This window comes from Musca vetustissima, unplaced genomic scaffold (assembly GCF_032173495.1).
Source record: "Musca vetustissima isolate MV318-11 ecotype Yass unplaced genomic scaffold, APGP_CSIRO_Mvet_v1 utg8610, whole genome shotgun sequence".
Classification (NCBI taxonomy): domain Eukaryota; kingdom Metazoa; phylum Arthropoda; class Insecta; order Diptera; family Muscidae; genus Musca; species Musca vetustissima.
In genome coordinates, this window is record NW_026873591.1 from 51032 (window position 1) to 67148 (window position 16117).

Consider the following 16117-nt stretch of genomic DNA (forward strand, 5'->3'; position numbering starts at 1 on the left):
TTAGGGAAATAAAAAAACACACACACATTTATTTTTATTAAGCGGCTACAAGAGCATGAATGAATATGCCTACAATTCAATCTTTTAATGTTGCTGTGATTTTGCAATCCGTTTATTCGATTTTGTCAATATATATATATTTTTTTTTTTGCTCATGAATTATCATAATGTTTTATGTTCAATCGTATCTTTCTTGTTCTTCTTTGGACTTGTCAAAAAATTTGCTATTTGTACTACTACTGCTGCTGCTACTGCCTTTTTTTACAACTCTTGAAAGAACTTGTCTCCAGCGATTAGAGAGAGAGTGCGAGAGAGACAAGCATACGTATCATATACAGGGTACAGTGATGCCAACTTTTTGTGTGTTTAATCAATGTAAGCGTTTTATAATGTTGTACATTGGCGATTTTTAATTAATTTATCAATGAAAGTGTGTTTAGATTTAATTTTATTTTAGGGCACACATTTACACCGAAAGTGTTTGATGATTAATCATAATTTAATTGCCGTTTAAGAGTGCTTTTACATAATTGTCGTTTAAAACAGTTAAACGTACGAAAATATCAATGTGTGTCAAAAAGATATATAATTACATATGCATTTTTTTAATAGAGCACAATATTTTTATATGAGAAATATAATGAAATTGCCAATTTATGGCACTTCATATTAAAAATAATATACTTTGAAAAAAAATGTGTTTTATTCCAAAAATATGTGTTAAACCATGAAATGGTTTAACCCTGAATTTTTTAATGATATATAATTCCTGCTTTGGCAAATAAATCGAGCTAATGTTACAAATGACAGTATAAACGCGTTTTAAGTGACGCTATTAATAAGCTTTGATAGAATCATTTTTTCAAAGACATTATAGTTCCGTTCCAGAACCATTGACCCAAATTTAAGAGATCACAAAACCAAATGGCATTCTCTTTGTAAACTTTTTACTCGAAAAATTTGTCCGAGTAAAAATGGTAAACAGGAATGCCAACTTCTGATTGGCCGTTGTGTTGATTTTGAAGTATTGTCATCTAATTTTGGCATATTTATTAGATTTGCGATCCCGAACTTTTCAAATTATTTTGTACTCTGAGAGCGATTTTAAAAGGTTTACCCCATGGCATAATTATATAAGGTAGTCTCATGCAGTCAAAATTTTTTTCTCCGTCAAAATTTTGATATTGACAAAAATAATTTCTTTAAATACACCACAACGCGTGAAAATATAATTCAAAACCTATACAAAATTTAAATAAGAGAAATATATTGTCCAAGCATTTGGGAATATTAAATTTATTAAAAATATGCCAATCGACAATATTTAATTTAATTTATTTATTGATTCTCAACAATGAGATTACCTTCTGTAACTATGTCAAGATACTGTCCATTTCCATTGATAATAGCACTTTTTGGTATCAAATAGTGGCGGGAATATTCAACACAGCTAATAAAAGACACACGGTATAAAATGGATCTGCACAGGTGCCGATGGGTTAGCAGGACTGGTGGTCAGATGCTGGTGTGAACGACTGAAGCCAATGGTCAGTGACATTTTTATCAATACCAATAGCTTTATGAGATGTTGTCACGAAAAAAACACATTATAACCTATTCATCGACTTCGAGGTGTTTAAAGCCATGTCTGCTTTCGCCATTACAGGAAAATTAATACGGCTATGCAGTATAACTTTAACTGGCACAAGATGATCAGCAGTTAAAGTCGGAAAGGAGCCCTGTAATACCAAAGGAGGATTCAGAAAAGGCGACAGTTTGCCGTGTGATATTTTTAAAATCCTGCTGCAAAAGGTCAGATGAGAAGAAAAAGCGAACAGGAATGGCACTCTGTACACCAAACAGCATTTGTTACATTGCTAGCGGTAACAGCCACCTTTGAACGAATTGGGAAGGAGACCAAACTGATGGTATCAACGCGCAAGATTTCCACTATACTCGAACCAACTTTGAAACTTGAGAACTACAATTTCGAGGTAGTGAACGATTTTATATACCTCGGTACCGGCATAAACAAAACTAATAACATCAACTTTGAAATCCGGAGAAGAATAGTGTTGGCCAACAGATGCTACTAAGGTCTGAGTAAGCAATTCAAAAGCAAGGTCACCCTCGCCAGACCAAAGGTGTTGAAAGAAAAAATTCTCCGAAAGATCTATGGGCCGATCTGAGGTGAATATCGCCATCGAATGAACCATGAGTTGTACTATCTATTCTCGGACATCGGCATTGTCAGACGTATCGAACTGCAGGGACTACACAACTTGAATGCTTATTCCAAGAGACGGAATTTCTCGTCGTGGCAATAGCAATTGGCCACCAAGATACTGCGATTGGACACAATTAGACACGTTTTTATCAAGCTTCAACTTTCGAGTGAAATTTGAAAAAAAAAATCCTTGCAACAGTTCTCACGAAAATCTTTTAAATGATATAAGACCATTGCCCAAATGCACCAACGCGTAAAACTAAGCGACTATATATCACCAGTCCTGAGATTTGAGGATTTAGATGTCATTATTCCTAGTAGAGACTGGAAGCAGAGTAACTCTCCTCTGGACGGTCTGGCTTTCTATACAGACGGATTTAATATGGAAGAAGGTACATGGGCTGGCGTCTACTGTGAAAGGCTGGGCCTTGAGATTACCTACAAGCTGGATAGCAACTGAAGTGTTTTCCAAGTTGAAATCTACGCGATTTGGATGGCAGCGGAACTGATAAAAAGTCTGGAGCAGAGAACGTCGAACCAACAACTATCTTTATGGATAGTCAAGCGGCTCTTAAAGTCATCAAATCTTGTTACATCAAATCTGAGCCCGTCCTCAAGTGTAGAACAGTTTTGGAAGAACTTACTTACAGCTATCGGCTATGTTGGATACTAGGACACCGCAACTAATTAGCTAGCAACTGATATGTCATCTTTACCGGACCATTGAGGCATTATTCGACGAAAGAGCCTATGCAATTTGGTACAACGAACCTAGGTGCAATGTGTCAAGATCTATTTGGCCGACTCTGTCTACCAAAAGGACGCACTCACCGTTAAAACTGAGCAAAGCGGAAATAAGAGTAATGACAGGAATCATTACTGGTCATTGCAATATCAGGTCCCCTTTACCAATAAATGGGACCATGATGCTACTGATTACTGTAGACTCTGCGTTGACGAGGAGGAGACGGCAACAATTGAGCGTCTCCTGTGTCACTGCCCAGTCCTGGTCAACAGACGGCACAGACTAGTGTGAGCTCATTTTCCACCGAGTCTCAGCTTCTTCTCGACAACCGAACCTGATCTAATCTACAGCATAATCAGTAAACTAAAGTAGTTGGGAAAGTGCAACATTGACACGTAATATATCTTCTGTCCGATCTCTACAGCCATCGATAATATCTCATACTTGCCTCACACACATCCTTGTAAGCTTCTCATCTCTCTCTATCCCCCCCTTAGATCACTCCATTTCTTTTTTTCGTGCATAATTACAATTGACCTTACGGTTTCACAGTGCTGCAGCCCTGATATAACACCAATGTTCAAACTTCATAATAAATAAAATAATGTTATATGCGTTTTATTCACGTTTACTTTTGTTGAAATGGCAAAATGGATAATCCTGAATTTATTAATTATAAATAATTCGTGCTTTGGCATATAAAACAAGCTATTGTTACAAATTATAGTATAAACGCGTTTTCAGTGATGCTATTAATAAACATTGATGGAATCATTATGTAAACGTTGGTAATAAACCTGGATGTTGAGTGTCATTTTTTTCTATGGCCTAATTTGAATGTGTTATTAGCGATAATTTTTTTTTTTTGCGTTTTTTTCCACCAAACATCTAGTTAACAACACCATGTGTGTGTTTGTGCAAATATTTGCATGGTTGTTCACTGTTGGTAGTATCAGATGATACAACAATACCTTTTATATAAAGGAGAGATATTATTGTTGTTGTTATTTTCAAAAGGTAGTAAATATTTTATAATTTTATCAATAAAAAAATATATAGAATAGTGTTCCAGCACACATACACAGAGCCAGACAGACAGTCGAACACACCTAACAAAATAAAGAGGAAAGGTGAATTCCCTTTACCAAAGAAAATGTCATCATAGGACTGACACATTGTTGCAAAATATTTTTTTTTTGTGTGAAATGATAAAAATCCATTGATTTGATTTGACCCTGTTGCTATATGGCTGTTCCAATTTTCCCTTATTTTTTCTCCGTCTTTTCGATATCTTCACATTGATATGTCAAAACTTTAATTCATGCCATCCTACTACTACTACTGTCATTTTTGTTGTATCAAATTACAGTTGGCTGCAGGCAGCAGCAGGAATTTCTTTTGGGGGATGTTCTGTTCTGTTTCGTTTTGTTTTTTTAATACACAATAATACGACATCTATTTGTATAGATATATATTTTTTTTCAATTCATTGAACAAAAATACACTTTTGCCGATTTACTTTGCCTACGATTTGTGGAAATTTTGTTAATTTGCTATTTTCTTTTCGTCTATTTTTATCGATTGAGAATTAATCAAATATTTATTTTTATTAATAAAAAAAGAACACACACACTCGTTTTGTTGTTGTTTTAGAAAAACAACAATAATAACAAAATAATGCTGTCACACTCTAACAACCACCGAAAACACGTCATTATTAATTCTTTCACATATTCGTAAAAAATAGTGGCTTACATTTTTTTCTTCTATTTGCTTTACTTATAAAGAACACACATTTTTTTAGTTATTATTTTCTTTTTTTATAATTATTTTTAAAAAAATTGTATATTTTTTAATTCGCGCTTCCACACAATTTTATATTTTCCAATTTAAAAGCAATTCACCTTTATTTTCTTGTTTCGTCTACTGATTTTTTAAGACACATATCCTTGAACGCACGATTTGATTTTCCACACAAATTTTTCAAAAGGATTTCAATTTTTTTTTTTTTTTGTTATTTTAAAATTTGATTTTGTTTTGTATTACAATTAAATACAAGACGGCTAATTTTATGTCAATTTATAGCTGCTCCGCAAATTAATTTTCGTTTCAGCTTCATTTTTTCATTCTTCACATACACATGCAATTCGTTTGCCTTTAGCTTCTTCTTCTTCTTTTTTATCGATGAAACGATGAAATTCCTTGTGAAGTCACATTTGTGCCTTAATGATACAATAATAACAACTACTTCTACTGATTTAACCTTGGTTAACTCTTTAACTTGTTTTAATTTGTTTAATCTTGTTCAAACAATGTTTTCTTTTTTATTTTATTTTCCTTTTCACAGACAGCGTTTTTATTTTCTTCATTTCATTTCTATTTAGGTGGTTTTGTCTATACACACATTTTCGTTATATATCAGTCAGTCAGCCAGCCAGGCAGCCTTCAATGCCTTTTTTGTCATTGCATTTTCACACACTGATTGCTGTCAGCAAACTTTTTTTGGGGAGGAAAGAAACACAAATGAACACGCACACATTTGCTGCAATATCAAACATGAATGAATATGCCTACGTTTTTATTTTTTTGGATATCGTTTTGCAATCTGTTTATTTCTTCGATTTTGTCACATTAATTTTCTTGTCCATTAAATATCATAATGTTTCATTCTTTTTTCTTTCTATTCTATTTAATCTTATTTTGGTTCTTCAAATTTTTCTGACGACTTGTTTTCGACTTGTCAAAAAATTGCCATTTCTACTACTACTACTACCTTTTTCTACAACTCTTGACAGAAAGTGTCTCCAATGTGAGGAAGAGTAAGAGAGAGCGAGACAAGTATATAATGTGTCATTATAGAGTGCTGCCAACTTTGTGAAAACAATGTTCACAGTAAATAAAGTGGTGTACACACTCTTGGTCTGTTCTCGTACTACAAGAATCAATTTTTTTACTATGATAACATTTTTTTTAATGATTTCGAACAAAAAAGCAAAAAATAATAGATTCTTGGAGTACGTGAACAGGCCAGGCAGCTTGAAATTTGAATTGTGTTTAGCAATGCAGTAAATTGGCGGTTAGTAAATAAAATGGGGTACACACTATTACTCTGTTCTCGTATTACAAGAAGCTACTATATTTCACTTCTATAACAATTTTTTTAAATGATTTCGAACAAAACAGTAAAAATTAATCGTGAACAGGCCAGACAGCTTGTATTATGTTTAGCAATGCAGTAAATTGGCGGGTAGTAAATAAAATAGTGTACACACTATTGGTCTGTTCACGTACTACAAGAAACTATTTTTTTTACTATGATAACAATTTTTTTAATGATTTCAAACAAAATAGTAAAAATTAATCGATTCATGCAGTGCGGGAACAGGTCAGACAGCTTGAACTAGATTTAGTAAAAGCAGTAGATCTAAATTGTCAATTCCATGTCATGTATATTAAATAAATCGTCCTAGAGGGTTACCAATTTGGCAGTTTCAAAAGTAAAATGGTTAGTCCTGATTTAGATTAGGCGAGTTTACTTATTATTGTAGAAACTGACACTACAAAAAAATAGACAAAACGAATTGCCAGAGAATTGTCGGTACGAGCAAATTTTTCCATTTCTGTTTCCCTTACCCCTCTCTCCTACAAACAAAGACTTGCCGCAAGTAAACTCGCCTAATCTAAATTGGGACTTAATACCATGTACAGACGAGGTTTGTTTCCTCTCTCATTCGTGGTTCGACCTTTAGGTTAGGTTTGGGGATGTGCAGTCACTTATATGGCTGCAGCACTCTGAGGCCGTCAGGTCCATTGTGATCGTCCACGAAAAGAAAAAAATATGGAGAGATCTTTGGGGGGAGAAAAGAGAGAGATGAGAAGCTTACATAGAAGTGTGAGAAGGTCAGTATAAGATATTATCGATAGCTATAGAGATCGGACAGAAGATATATTACGTTGCAATGTTGCACTTTACCAACCACTTTAGGTTTCTAATTATGCTGTAGATTAGAGCAGGTTCGGTTGTTGCAAAGAAATTAAGACTTGGTAGAAAATGAGTACCCACAAGTCTCTGCCGTCTGTAGGCCAGGACTGGGCAGCGACACGGGAGATGCTCAATTGTCTCCGTCTCCTCTTTGTCAACGCAGAGTCTACAGTAATCAGTAGCATCATGATCCCATTTACTGGTAAATGTCCTGATATTGAAATGACCAGTAATGATTCCTGCCAACACAGCCGAACGGTTCTACACTTGAGGACGGCCTCAGATTTGAGGTAACAGGTTTTTATGGCTTTAAGAGCCGCTTGTCTATCCACAAAGATAGTCACCGGTTCAACGACCTCAGCATACTGAATTTTTAACAATTCCGATGCCTTCCAAATCGCCAAGATTTCAGCTTGGAAAGCACTACAGTTGCTATCCAGCTTATAGGTAAACTCAAGGCCTAGCCTTTCACAGTAGCCGCCAGCCCCTGTAACTTCTTCCATCTTGGATCCGTCTGCATAGAAAGCCACACCGTCCAGAGGAGGGTTACTCCAGTTCCAGTCGTCTCTACTAGGGATAACGACATCTACATCGTTAAATCTCAGGACTGGTGATATATAGTCGCTTAGTTTTACGCGTTGGTCCAATGTCATACCTGGTTCGTTCAAAATACAACCATGCTCAAAGTTACAACTTCGCCAAAGATTTTGTTCATGCAACCTTAGGGCAATACGCACGGCCTGACACTTAATGTTGAGGCCCAGAGGCCTTAAGTTCAGCCTTGCGTTCAGAGCTGCTTGTAACGTGCTTCTCGTAGCTCCTGTTATTAGAAACGAGGCGGCTCTTTGTACCTTGTCTAATTTATTGGATGTCGACTTGTGGCGCAGGCAGTTCCACCAAACATGAGAACAATAGGAAAGGATGAGCCTTACAACGGTGTAATACAATCAGTGTATAGTCGATGGTTTTAGCCCCCCAACTTTTCACAATGGAATTCTTGCATGCATAGAGTGCAATCAGCCCACTCTTCGCCCGTTCCTCAGCGTTCCTGTTCCATCGTAACTGACAGTCCATGATTGTGCCAAGGTACTTTGCTTCGGGTGAAAGATTAAGCTGCACTCCATCCAGTGTTGGTGGAGCAAAAACGCCGAGCTTACGCTTCCTAGTGAACATTACCAGTTCCGTCTTTGTTGGGTTTACATCAAGGCCGTTCGCTTTGGTCAGTAAGGCTCTTTGCATAAGCTCCGACATTGTTGACGGAAATTTTCCGGAAATCAATAACACCACGTCGTCCGTCCAATTCAATTCCAACGGTGTAAACCTCCCTGATGATTCATTTAGTTACCTTTTTCCTGACTTTTGTATCCCCTACACATAATTCTGCTGTTTAGCATTTTATCTATCCAATACGTAAGGGTTTCAGGAAAGTCAAATTCTTTAAGTGATTGGTTTACGGATTCATGTTTAACGTTGTTAAAGGCTCCCTCTATATCTAGGAAGGCGGCCAGCGTAAAGTTTAAAATTTTCATATGTAGCCTACCACCTCGTGCAGTGCAGATTCTACAGACTTGCCCTTTATGTATGCGTGTTGTGAGTTGCTAAGAGGATCAGTCTTACGAGTGTCTTGAGGTGGGACCCTTTGAGAAATGTGTTTAATAACTGAAAAAATTTTGTTCAAGCACCCCAATCCTAGGTGTCTACGCCGTTATGAATGTGACCAACCATTTCTGTTTTATCGTGAACTGGACTTTACATGGATGTAGGTGTAAAAATATTCCATAATGTCCCGTAAGGCAGTCCAAATTTCTGAGAACGACAATGAATCGGTACATTCGGGTTTCGATATTTTCATAGGAACAAGCGAAACGATGATGCTCAGGCCTTTAAATATTTTTAGCCGCTTTAGTCTCTTTTAATGCCACTACAATTTTGCAAATTGTTTGGGTAGATGGATGATTATGTGAAACACAACCTCCTCTTAAAGCGCAATATATGACTGCAGCAACATTTTTTGCGTTGTGAGATAGCATTGACCAGTAGAAAAACCACATTAAATAGCATCAAATTAAATAGCAAATTGGTTATACATTTTTCTATTTTTAATAAAAACCGGTAAAATTGTATCATACGCTTGATGTGAGCCGCCCTTGTCTCGAATAATTACAATCCCCATCAGCTGTTTTTATTTTACATTGTAAACAAATCGATATTCTTCAGAAAATGTGGAACGTTTTTAACTTTGTTAGGCTTTTTTGGCAATTGACAAATTTTGTGAAATTAGCAAAACATCTAGTTCCAATCGTTCATTTCTGTGAATAGTTCACTACTGCAAACTTTTTCGTCCCGGAGACCAGCTAAACCATCATTAATCACCGAACGATTCCACTTTATCTCCCTCCTCCCACACATCACTTGGCAGTGCTGAGTGAACATGGAGTACGTCGACTTCAATGCAAAGGGTTCTCCAAATAAGAATGCCAACGGACAGACGATGCAGATCAAGAGAAATACAATTCTCTGCTGCGAATGCGGAGTGAAAATTGAGCCCAATTCGCATAATATGTGTTTGAGTTGTTTACGTGATCACCTGGACATTACGGCCAATATATCGAAACAAGTGGAATTGCAATATTGTAAGAATTGTGAAAGGTATCTGCAGCCGCCGGGCGAATGGATAAATGCCCGTTGGGAATCGCGCGAATTGCTCGGATTATGCCTGAAGAAGGTGCGGGGTTTGAAAGATCTGCATTTGATTGATGCCTGTTTTGTTTGGACGGAGAGGCATTCGAAGCGCATTAAGGTCAAATTGGTGGTGGAAGGCAACGAGGCAGATCATTCGTCATTGCGTCAGGCTGCCATTGTGGAATATATCGTACAGAATCAAATGTGTAACGAATGCCATCGGGTGGAGGCCAAGGATTATTGGCGTTGTGTTGTACAGGTGCGCCAGCATGCCGAAAATAAGAAAACCTATTTATATTTGGAACAGCTAATACTAAAGCACAAGGCCCACGAGAATACGCTGGGCATCAAACCCATGCATGGCGGTTTGGATTTTTATTTCGCCTCGGAAAATCATGCTCGTAAATTGGTGAATTTTTTGGAGAGTATGGTACCGGTAAAGGTGACAGCATCGCGACGATTAATTTCCCACGACAAGAACAGTAACATACATCATTATAAATACACATGGTCAGTGGAAATAGCCCCATTGTCCAAGGATAGTTTGGTGTGTTTATCGCCAAAATTTCGCCATTTGTTGGGAAACATACCGCCATTGTGCCTGGTGCATCGTGTAACGCATGGTATGCATCTAATCGATCCAGTGACGGGGCAAATTTCCGAATTAAATGGCCTAAATTACTTCCGCTCACCCTTCGAGGCTATATGCAATCCTCGGCAGCTTGTGGAATATGTGGTAATGGATATTGAACCAGTGGAGCAGCGGTCGCAGAAACACTCCCCACCGAAGGGACAAATATCCGAACGTCATCAGTTGTGTGATGTTTGGTTGGTACGTGCCTCCCAGCTGGGCACCAATGACAACGCCACCCATGCTCGTTCACATTTAGGCCATATTCTCAATGTGGGTGATTCGGTAATGGGTTACAGTATGACAGAGGCTAATATCAACGAACAGGAATTTGAAAAATTAAAAACCGATCAAATTCCCGATATTATTTTGGTAAGGAAATGTCATGATCGTCAAGCGGCGGGTAACAAGAAACGTTCATGGAAGTTGAAACACTTGACGTATGGTGCAGTAGACGAGAGTCTCGTAAAGGACAAATTGGATTTCATTGAAGATTTAGAAGAAGATGCAGAACTGCGTAAAAATATTAATATTTATGGAGATAAGACGACGAAATCGTCGATGGAAGGAAGTCGTGAAGAAGAAGAACTAACAAACACTGCAGAAGATGTTGAAGTTTTGGCAGAAATGTTGGATGAAAGTGTCAGTTTGGAAGTGACGGAAGTTAAGAAACAAGTTGAAGGCAAAAGCTGACGTATGACAAGTGAGGGAAATACATTGTACTAAGTTAATTAGTATATTTCAGATACATAAGTTATTTGGATTTTTTTTAAATTGGCCGGGTTATTTTTTTATTGCAGTGTGTGCAATATTTTTTAAGTACAATTTTTTTTGTAATACTTACCTCATTAATAAATATTGTGATTATTTAACTATATAGAATGTAAGATTCTTATAGCATTACATTTTTAAACGATGGTTGTCAATTCAATGTGGCAACATCGTTTTCGCAGTTGTCCAGGGAGTCGCCCTAGCTAATTCAATTTCAATTTATTTATTTTTATATAAATGGGAACCTAGTCACAAGGCATTGATCGATTCCAAAAACCACTATACATCTAAACGATCGAAAATAGTGCTCTAAGGATTGCTACCGGATGTGTCAAGATGTCGAGCGTGAATCATCTTCATGAGGAGACAAGGATACTGTCCGCACAGCAACATAATGTGTTGCTTGCTAGACAGTTCCTTGTGGTCTGTCATCTGCCATGTCACCCCAAGCACAACATAGTGGTGCAGGATCCTCCTCCACGGCACATCCGGAAGGACATCAGACATTTCCGCCCAGACATCCAAGACGTCATACCATCCGACGTCAACAGAACGTCAATTACGATCCGCTGGCAATAGCATTTTGGTTTTTTGTCCAACCTAACAGGTCTATCTCACTGACAAAAACTGAGTTTACGCCGGCGGGTAGCACGTCAATTTTCGATATTTTTGGGTTCTTGAGCGCGCTTTTCAACCGAATTCGCTGAAAATTGGTACATTGGGTTCTTATTATTGGTACAAAATTTCCCCAATAAAAATTATAAATATAGGTCCATATAAGGGTAGCCCCCATATAAGGGCATCCGCCAATTTTCGGTATTTTGGGGTTCTTGAGCGCATTTTTCAACCGAATTCGCTGAAATTTGGTACATTGGGTTCTTTTTGGGTACCAAATGTCTCCACTATAATTAAAAATATCGGTCCACTTTTTCTGGTACTCCTCAATTTACTGTATTTTGGGGGGTTTAAGCGCGTTTTTAAACCGAATTTGATATCATTTAGTACTTTGAATTCTTATAGGGTAGCAAATCTCTCCACTAAAAATTATAAATATAGGTCAATTTTTTCGGGTAGTCCCCATATAAGGGCGCCTGCCAAATTTCTATATTTGTGGTATTTGAGCGCTCTTTTCAACCGAATTCACTGAAATTCGGTACATTGGGTTCTTTTTGAGTACTATATGTCTCTACTAAAAATTATAAATATCGGTCCACTTTTTCTGGTAGCACCCATATAAGGGCACCCTGCAATTTACGGTTTTTTTGGGTGGTTCATGCGCGTTTTTAAACCGAATTTGCTGTAATTTATTACTTGGAATTCTTATAGGGTAGCAAATCTCTCCACTAAAAATTATAAATATAGGTCAATTTTTTCGGGTAGTCCCCATAAAAGGGCGCCAGCCAAATTTCTATATTTGGGGTATTTGAGCGCTCTTTTCAACCGAATTCACTGAAATTCGGTACATTTGAGTACTAGATGTCTCTTTTTGACAAATCTCTTCCAAAAATTATTAATATTCGCCGTTTTTTGGATTAGTCCCTTTTTTATATAAAAATATTTATCAGATTTGTTCCGCGTTTTGGATTTATCCCCATGTAGTCGCATTCCACCATCGTAGGGGGATTTTATGTACTCGAAATATGGAATTTAGCCATCTGTTGTAATCATTCCACCTTTGGAGGATATCGAGATATAAAAAAATAGAAAGTTACGTTCGAGAATTAATCATATCGGCACGCATTTAGAACTAGCCACCATATAATAATAGGTTAAAAATTCAGCAATATCGGTCCTCGTAGGCATAGCGCCTCGGTAATTCTTATACGAGGTAATCAATATTGGTCCCGCTTTAGGTATGTCCTCCAGGGACTTACAAACATTTTTATTCTGCTAGGAACATTTTCATATTGAATCAGCAGCTTCCACCCATCCCTGAAATAAAATCCTGTGCACTTTGGTGGATTCATTTCAAAGACTGCCTTTAATTAGGCACGAACCAAATTTCTATGGAAACACAGGGTGTCGCTGAAAATTTAATGCAGGCTTCGCGTAGCAGTTTCCACATATTTTGTTAACTGATGATGTCTTGGTCCATTTTCCGACCTCGTTGTCCCCATGTCCCCATCAGCCTTATCAGTTTTGTTTTGATTCTGCATTATCAGTTATGTTTTGATCCCCATTTCGTCACGCCGAACATTTTGAAAAATGCCGGCATTGATATTTTGTACGTGTCTGGAGTCTCTTGTTTCCTCATCGAATCTCTACACAAATTACACACCGGTTCCGCCTTGGGAGCACCCACTTAGATGTGCAAGCTAAATTGTATTTTTATAACTATTATCCTAACGGCGAGTTTATCATCTTCTTTGGTAGTAACCTCACACGAAACCAGTACTTGTTTGAATTTCCCCAAATGGCTACAACAACTCACCCACTTGCAGTTTCCTCACTGCCCGCTGGATTTGGGAAACAAAACGAATGCCTTGTATGTAATTTATGATGTAAATCCCCCCGAGGGATTTAATTTACGACGTGATGTCTACATTCGGCTGGCTGTGTTCTTTCGGAAGTTACAACGACGAAAAGCGGGATATGAAAATGTCCGTCTAGTCCTGCCACCCTGGCGCCGTTTATATCACTGGCGTTCACATCACATCGAACAGGATCATTTGCCGTGGCGACATTTCTTTGACATCGAAAGTTTACGTCGATATGCTCCCGTTATGGATTATCCGGAATTCGTTGAGGAAATACAACAGCTGGGTTTGGAGACCGCACACGACCGTGTTCCGGTGCATCAAATATTACAACTTCGACATTTCAAGGATATGTTTGAAAATGGTGTGTTCAAAGACAAATGGGAATTCAGTGGAGATTGTGATGATGGCCAACAAATGATGCAGGGGTCCTTTCTGAGGCATGATGACGTTGCAATCAAGAACAGCACAATCCAATGTGTCAATTTCCAAGGTAGTGCCAGTATGTTGAGTCAGGTTATACAGAGGGCATGGCGTGGCATGGAGAATGATAGTCTACCCAAAGTTTTGGTAATTTTAAATGCGGAAGTTGTTCTACATGACCACTGGGCTGATCGGGAATTTTGGAGAGCTCGACGTTCAATGCGTTTTGCCAAGGATTTGGTTGAAATAGCCCGACAGTATAGGCAAACAAATTTCGATAGCAATGATGAACTGGAGGCAATACAACGTCCACCAATGTGGGAATATGAAAGTGCGGAATATAGAGGACAAGCTTTGGGCGGCCCCTATCTTTGTGTTCACCTCAGACGTGGTGATTTCCTGTATGGTCGTGAAACCACAACACCCACCCTTAAGTCTTCAGCGTTACAGGTTAAATATCATCTATTAACGTATAATCTCAGCACGGTATTCCTGGCCACCGATGCCACAGCATTTGAAATAAAAAATTTCAAATCCTATATTCCCCGGCATCGGGTTGTACGTTTTGTAACAGAAGATCTGCAACAAAAATCCATGATAAAAGATGGTGGCATTGCAATCATCGATCAATTGATATGTTCCCATGCCCATTATTTTGTTGGCACCCATGAAAGTACCTTCACCTATCGTATCTATGAAGAACGTGAAATTTTGGGTTTTCCCCAAGAGAGGACATTCAATACGCTGTGTAAAAAATCAACTATGGAAAATTGTTTGCAAAATTCCGTGTGGCCAATTGTCTATTGACCGGAATAGAATATTAGATTAGAAAATAATTAAAAAGAAAATCTCCAAGTTCCTCAAAATACTGGGGGAGCTTTAGTAATGCTTTATTTAGAATTGTAGAATGTTGATTGTAAGCTAAGTTAAAATTTTTTTAAGAAAACAAAAAATACTCTTAATAATTAATTATGCTAATATGTAGTTAAATTTTAATGCTGTTGTTTTTGTAAAAATAAATTTATAAAAAAAACTTTTTTATTTGAATTTTTCCTTGTAAGGGCAGTGATCATTTGAAATTAATTTTAATTTGCAAGACCACTTAACGTCCTGAGCCATCAACACACTTCCAAAACGGTTGCGCAACAACATGTTTATACCATGGAATCAATTGTAGGTGTGTGGATTAATTATCCATCGCTACAACAAAAATCTGCTTTGAAAAGTACTGTTTCTGGAATGAAGACAAATGTCGAATCTTGACAAATTTGAATTTAATAAATACGAGTTATCAACATACGACCTTTGCAAAGCCACATAGCCCAATATGCCTGAGTAGCCGCCTAATCAACGGCGAAACGCGTCTCATAATGGTGGGTATGTAGGTTCTTCTCCTGGCTTTCCTTTTTCTTGCAAAACTTCGATCATTAAGCTTGACTCGAAAGAGTGGACGACGTGGAGATATTGATTCCCGGAAAATTTCCGTCAACAATCTCGGAGCTTATGAAAAAAGGCTTATTGACGCGTTGGGCCAGGGCGAACGGCCTTGGTGTAAATCCAACAAAGACGGAACTGGTAATGTTAACTAGGAAGCTGGGCGTTTTTGCTCCACCAACACTGGATGGAGTGCAACTTCATCTATCTCCTGAAGCAAAGTACCTTGGTACAATCCTGGACTGTCAACTACGATAGAATAGGAACGCTGAGGAACGGGCGAAGAGAGGGCTGATTGCACTCTATGCATGCAAGAACTCCATTGGGAAAATTCCCGGGCTAAAACCATCGACTATACACTGGTTGTATAACACTGTGGTAATGTGGTGATAAATGATATACTTATGAAATTCAATCATCTCAGGATAAAGGCGGTAGCCTATATGATGTTCTGCTTGTGTGGACAATATATGACATCCTGGAGGGTGCCCTTTCAACCCTGTCAAATTGCGCCACAAGTCGACATCCAGTAAATTAGATAAGGTACAAAGAGCCACCTCGATTTTAGTTACAGGAGCCAGGAGGAGTACGCCACAAGCAACCCTGAACTCAGTGTTGAATTTTAGGCCCCTGGGCCTCAGCATTAAGTGTCAGGCCGCGCGTAGCGCCCTAAGGCTGCATGAACAAAACCTATGGCGAAGTTGTACCTTTGGGCATGATCTTATCTTGAACGTGCCATGTATGA

General features: G+C 37.9%; 1 protein-coding gene across 1 annotated transcript; it reads left to right on the plus strand.

The window, feature by feature from the left end:
• Nucleotides 1-9790: 9790 nt before the first annotated feature.
• On the plus strand, nt 9791-14745 carry LOC133326421 (GDP-fucose protein O-fucosyltransferase 2). The gene is made up of 2 exons (XM_061535075.1): nt 9791-9918; nt 13524-14745. Exons 1-2 carry the CDS (start codon nt 9839-9841, stop codon nt 14743-14745), a joined length of 1302 nt encoding a protein of 433 aa, XP_061391059.1. The 5' UTR covers nt 9791-9838.
• The last annotated feature ends 1372 nt before the right edge of the window (nt 14746-16117 follow it).

Excerpts from the sequence above, each read along its gene's own strand:
- LOC133326421 (XM_061535075.1), top strand. The coding sequence starts at position 9,839 with ATGTGTAACGAATGCCATCGGGTGGAGGCCAAGGATTATTGGCGTTGT. Across the intron at positions 9,919-13,523 it reads CGCCAGCATGCCGAAAATAA|GTATGTAATTTATGATGTAA; the intron begins GAAAACCTATTT and ends AACGAATGCCTT.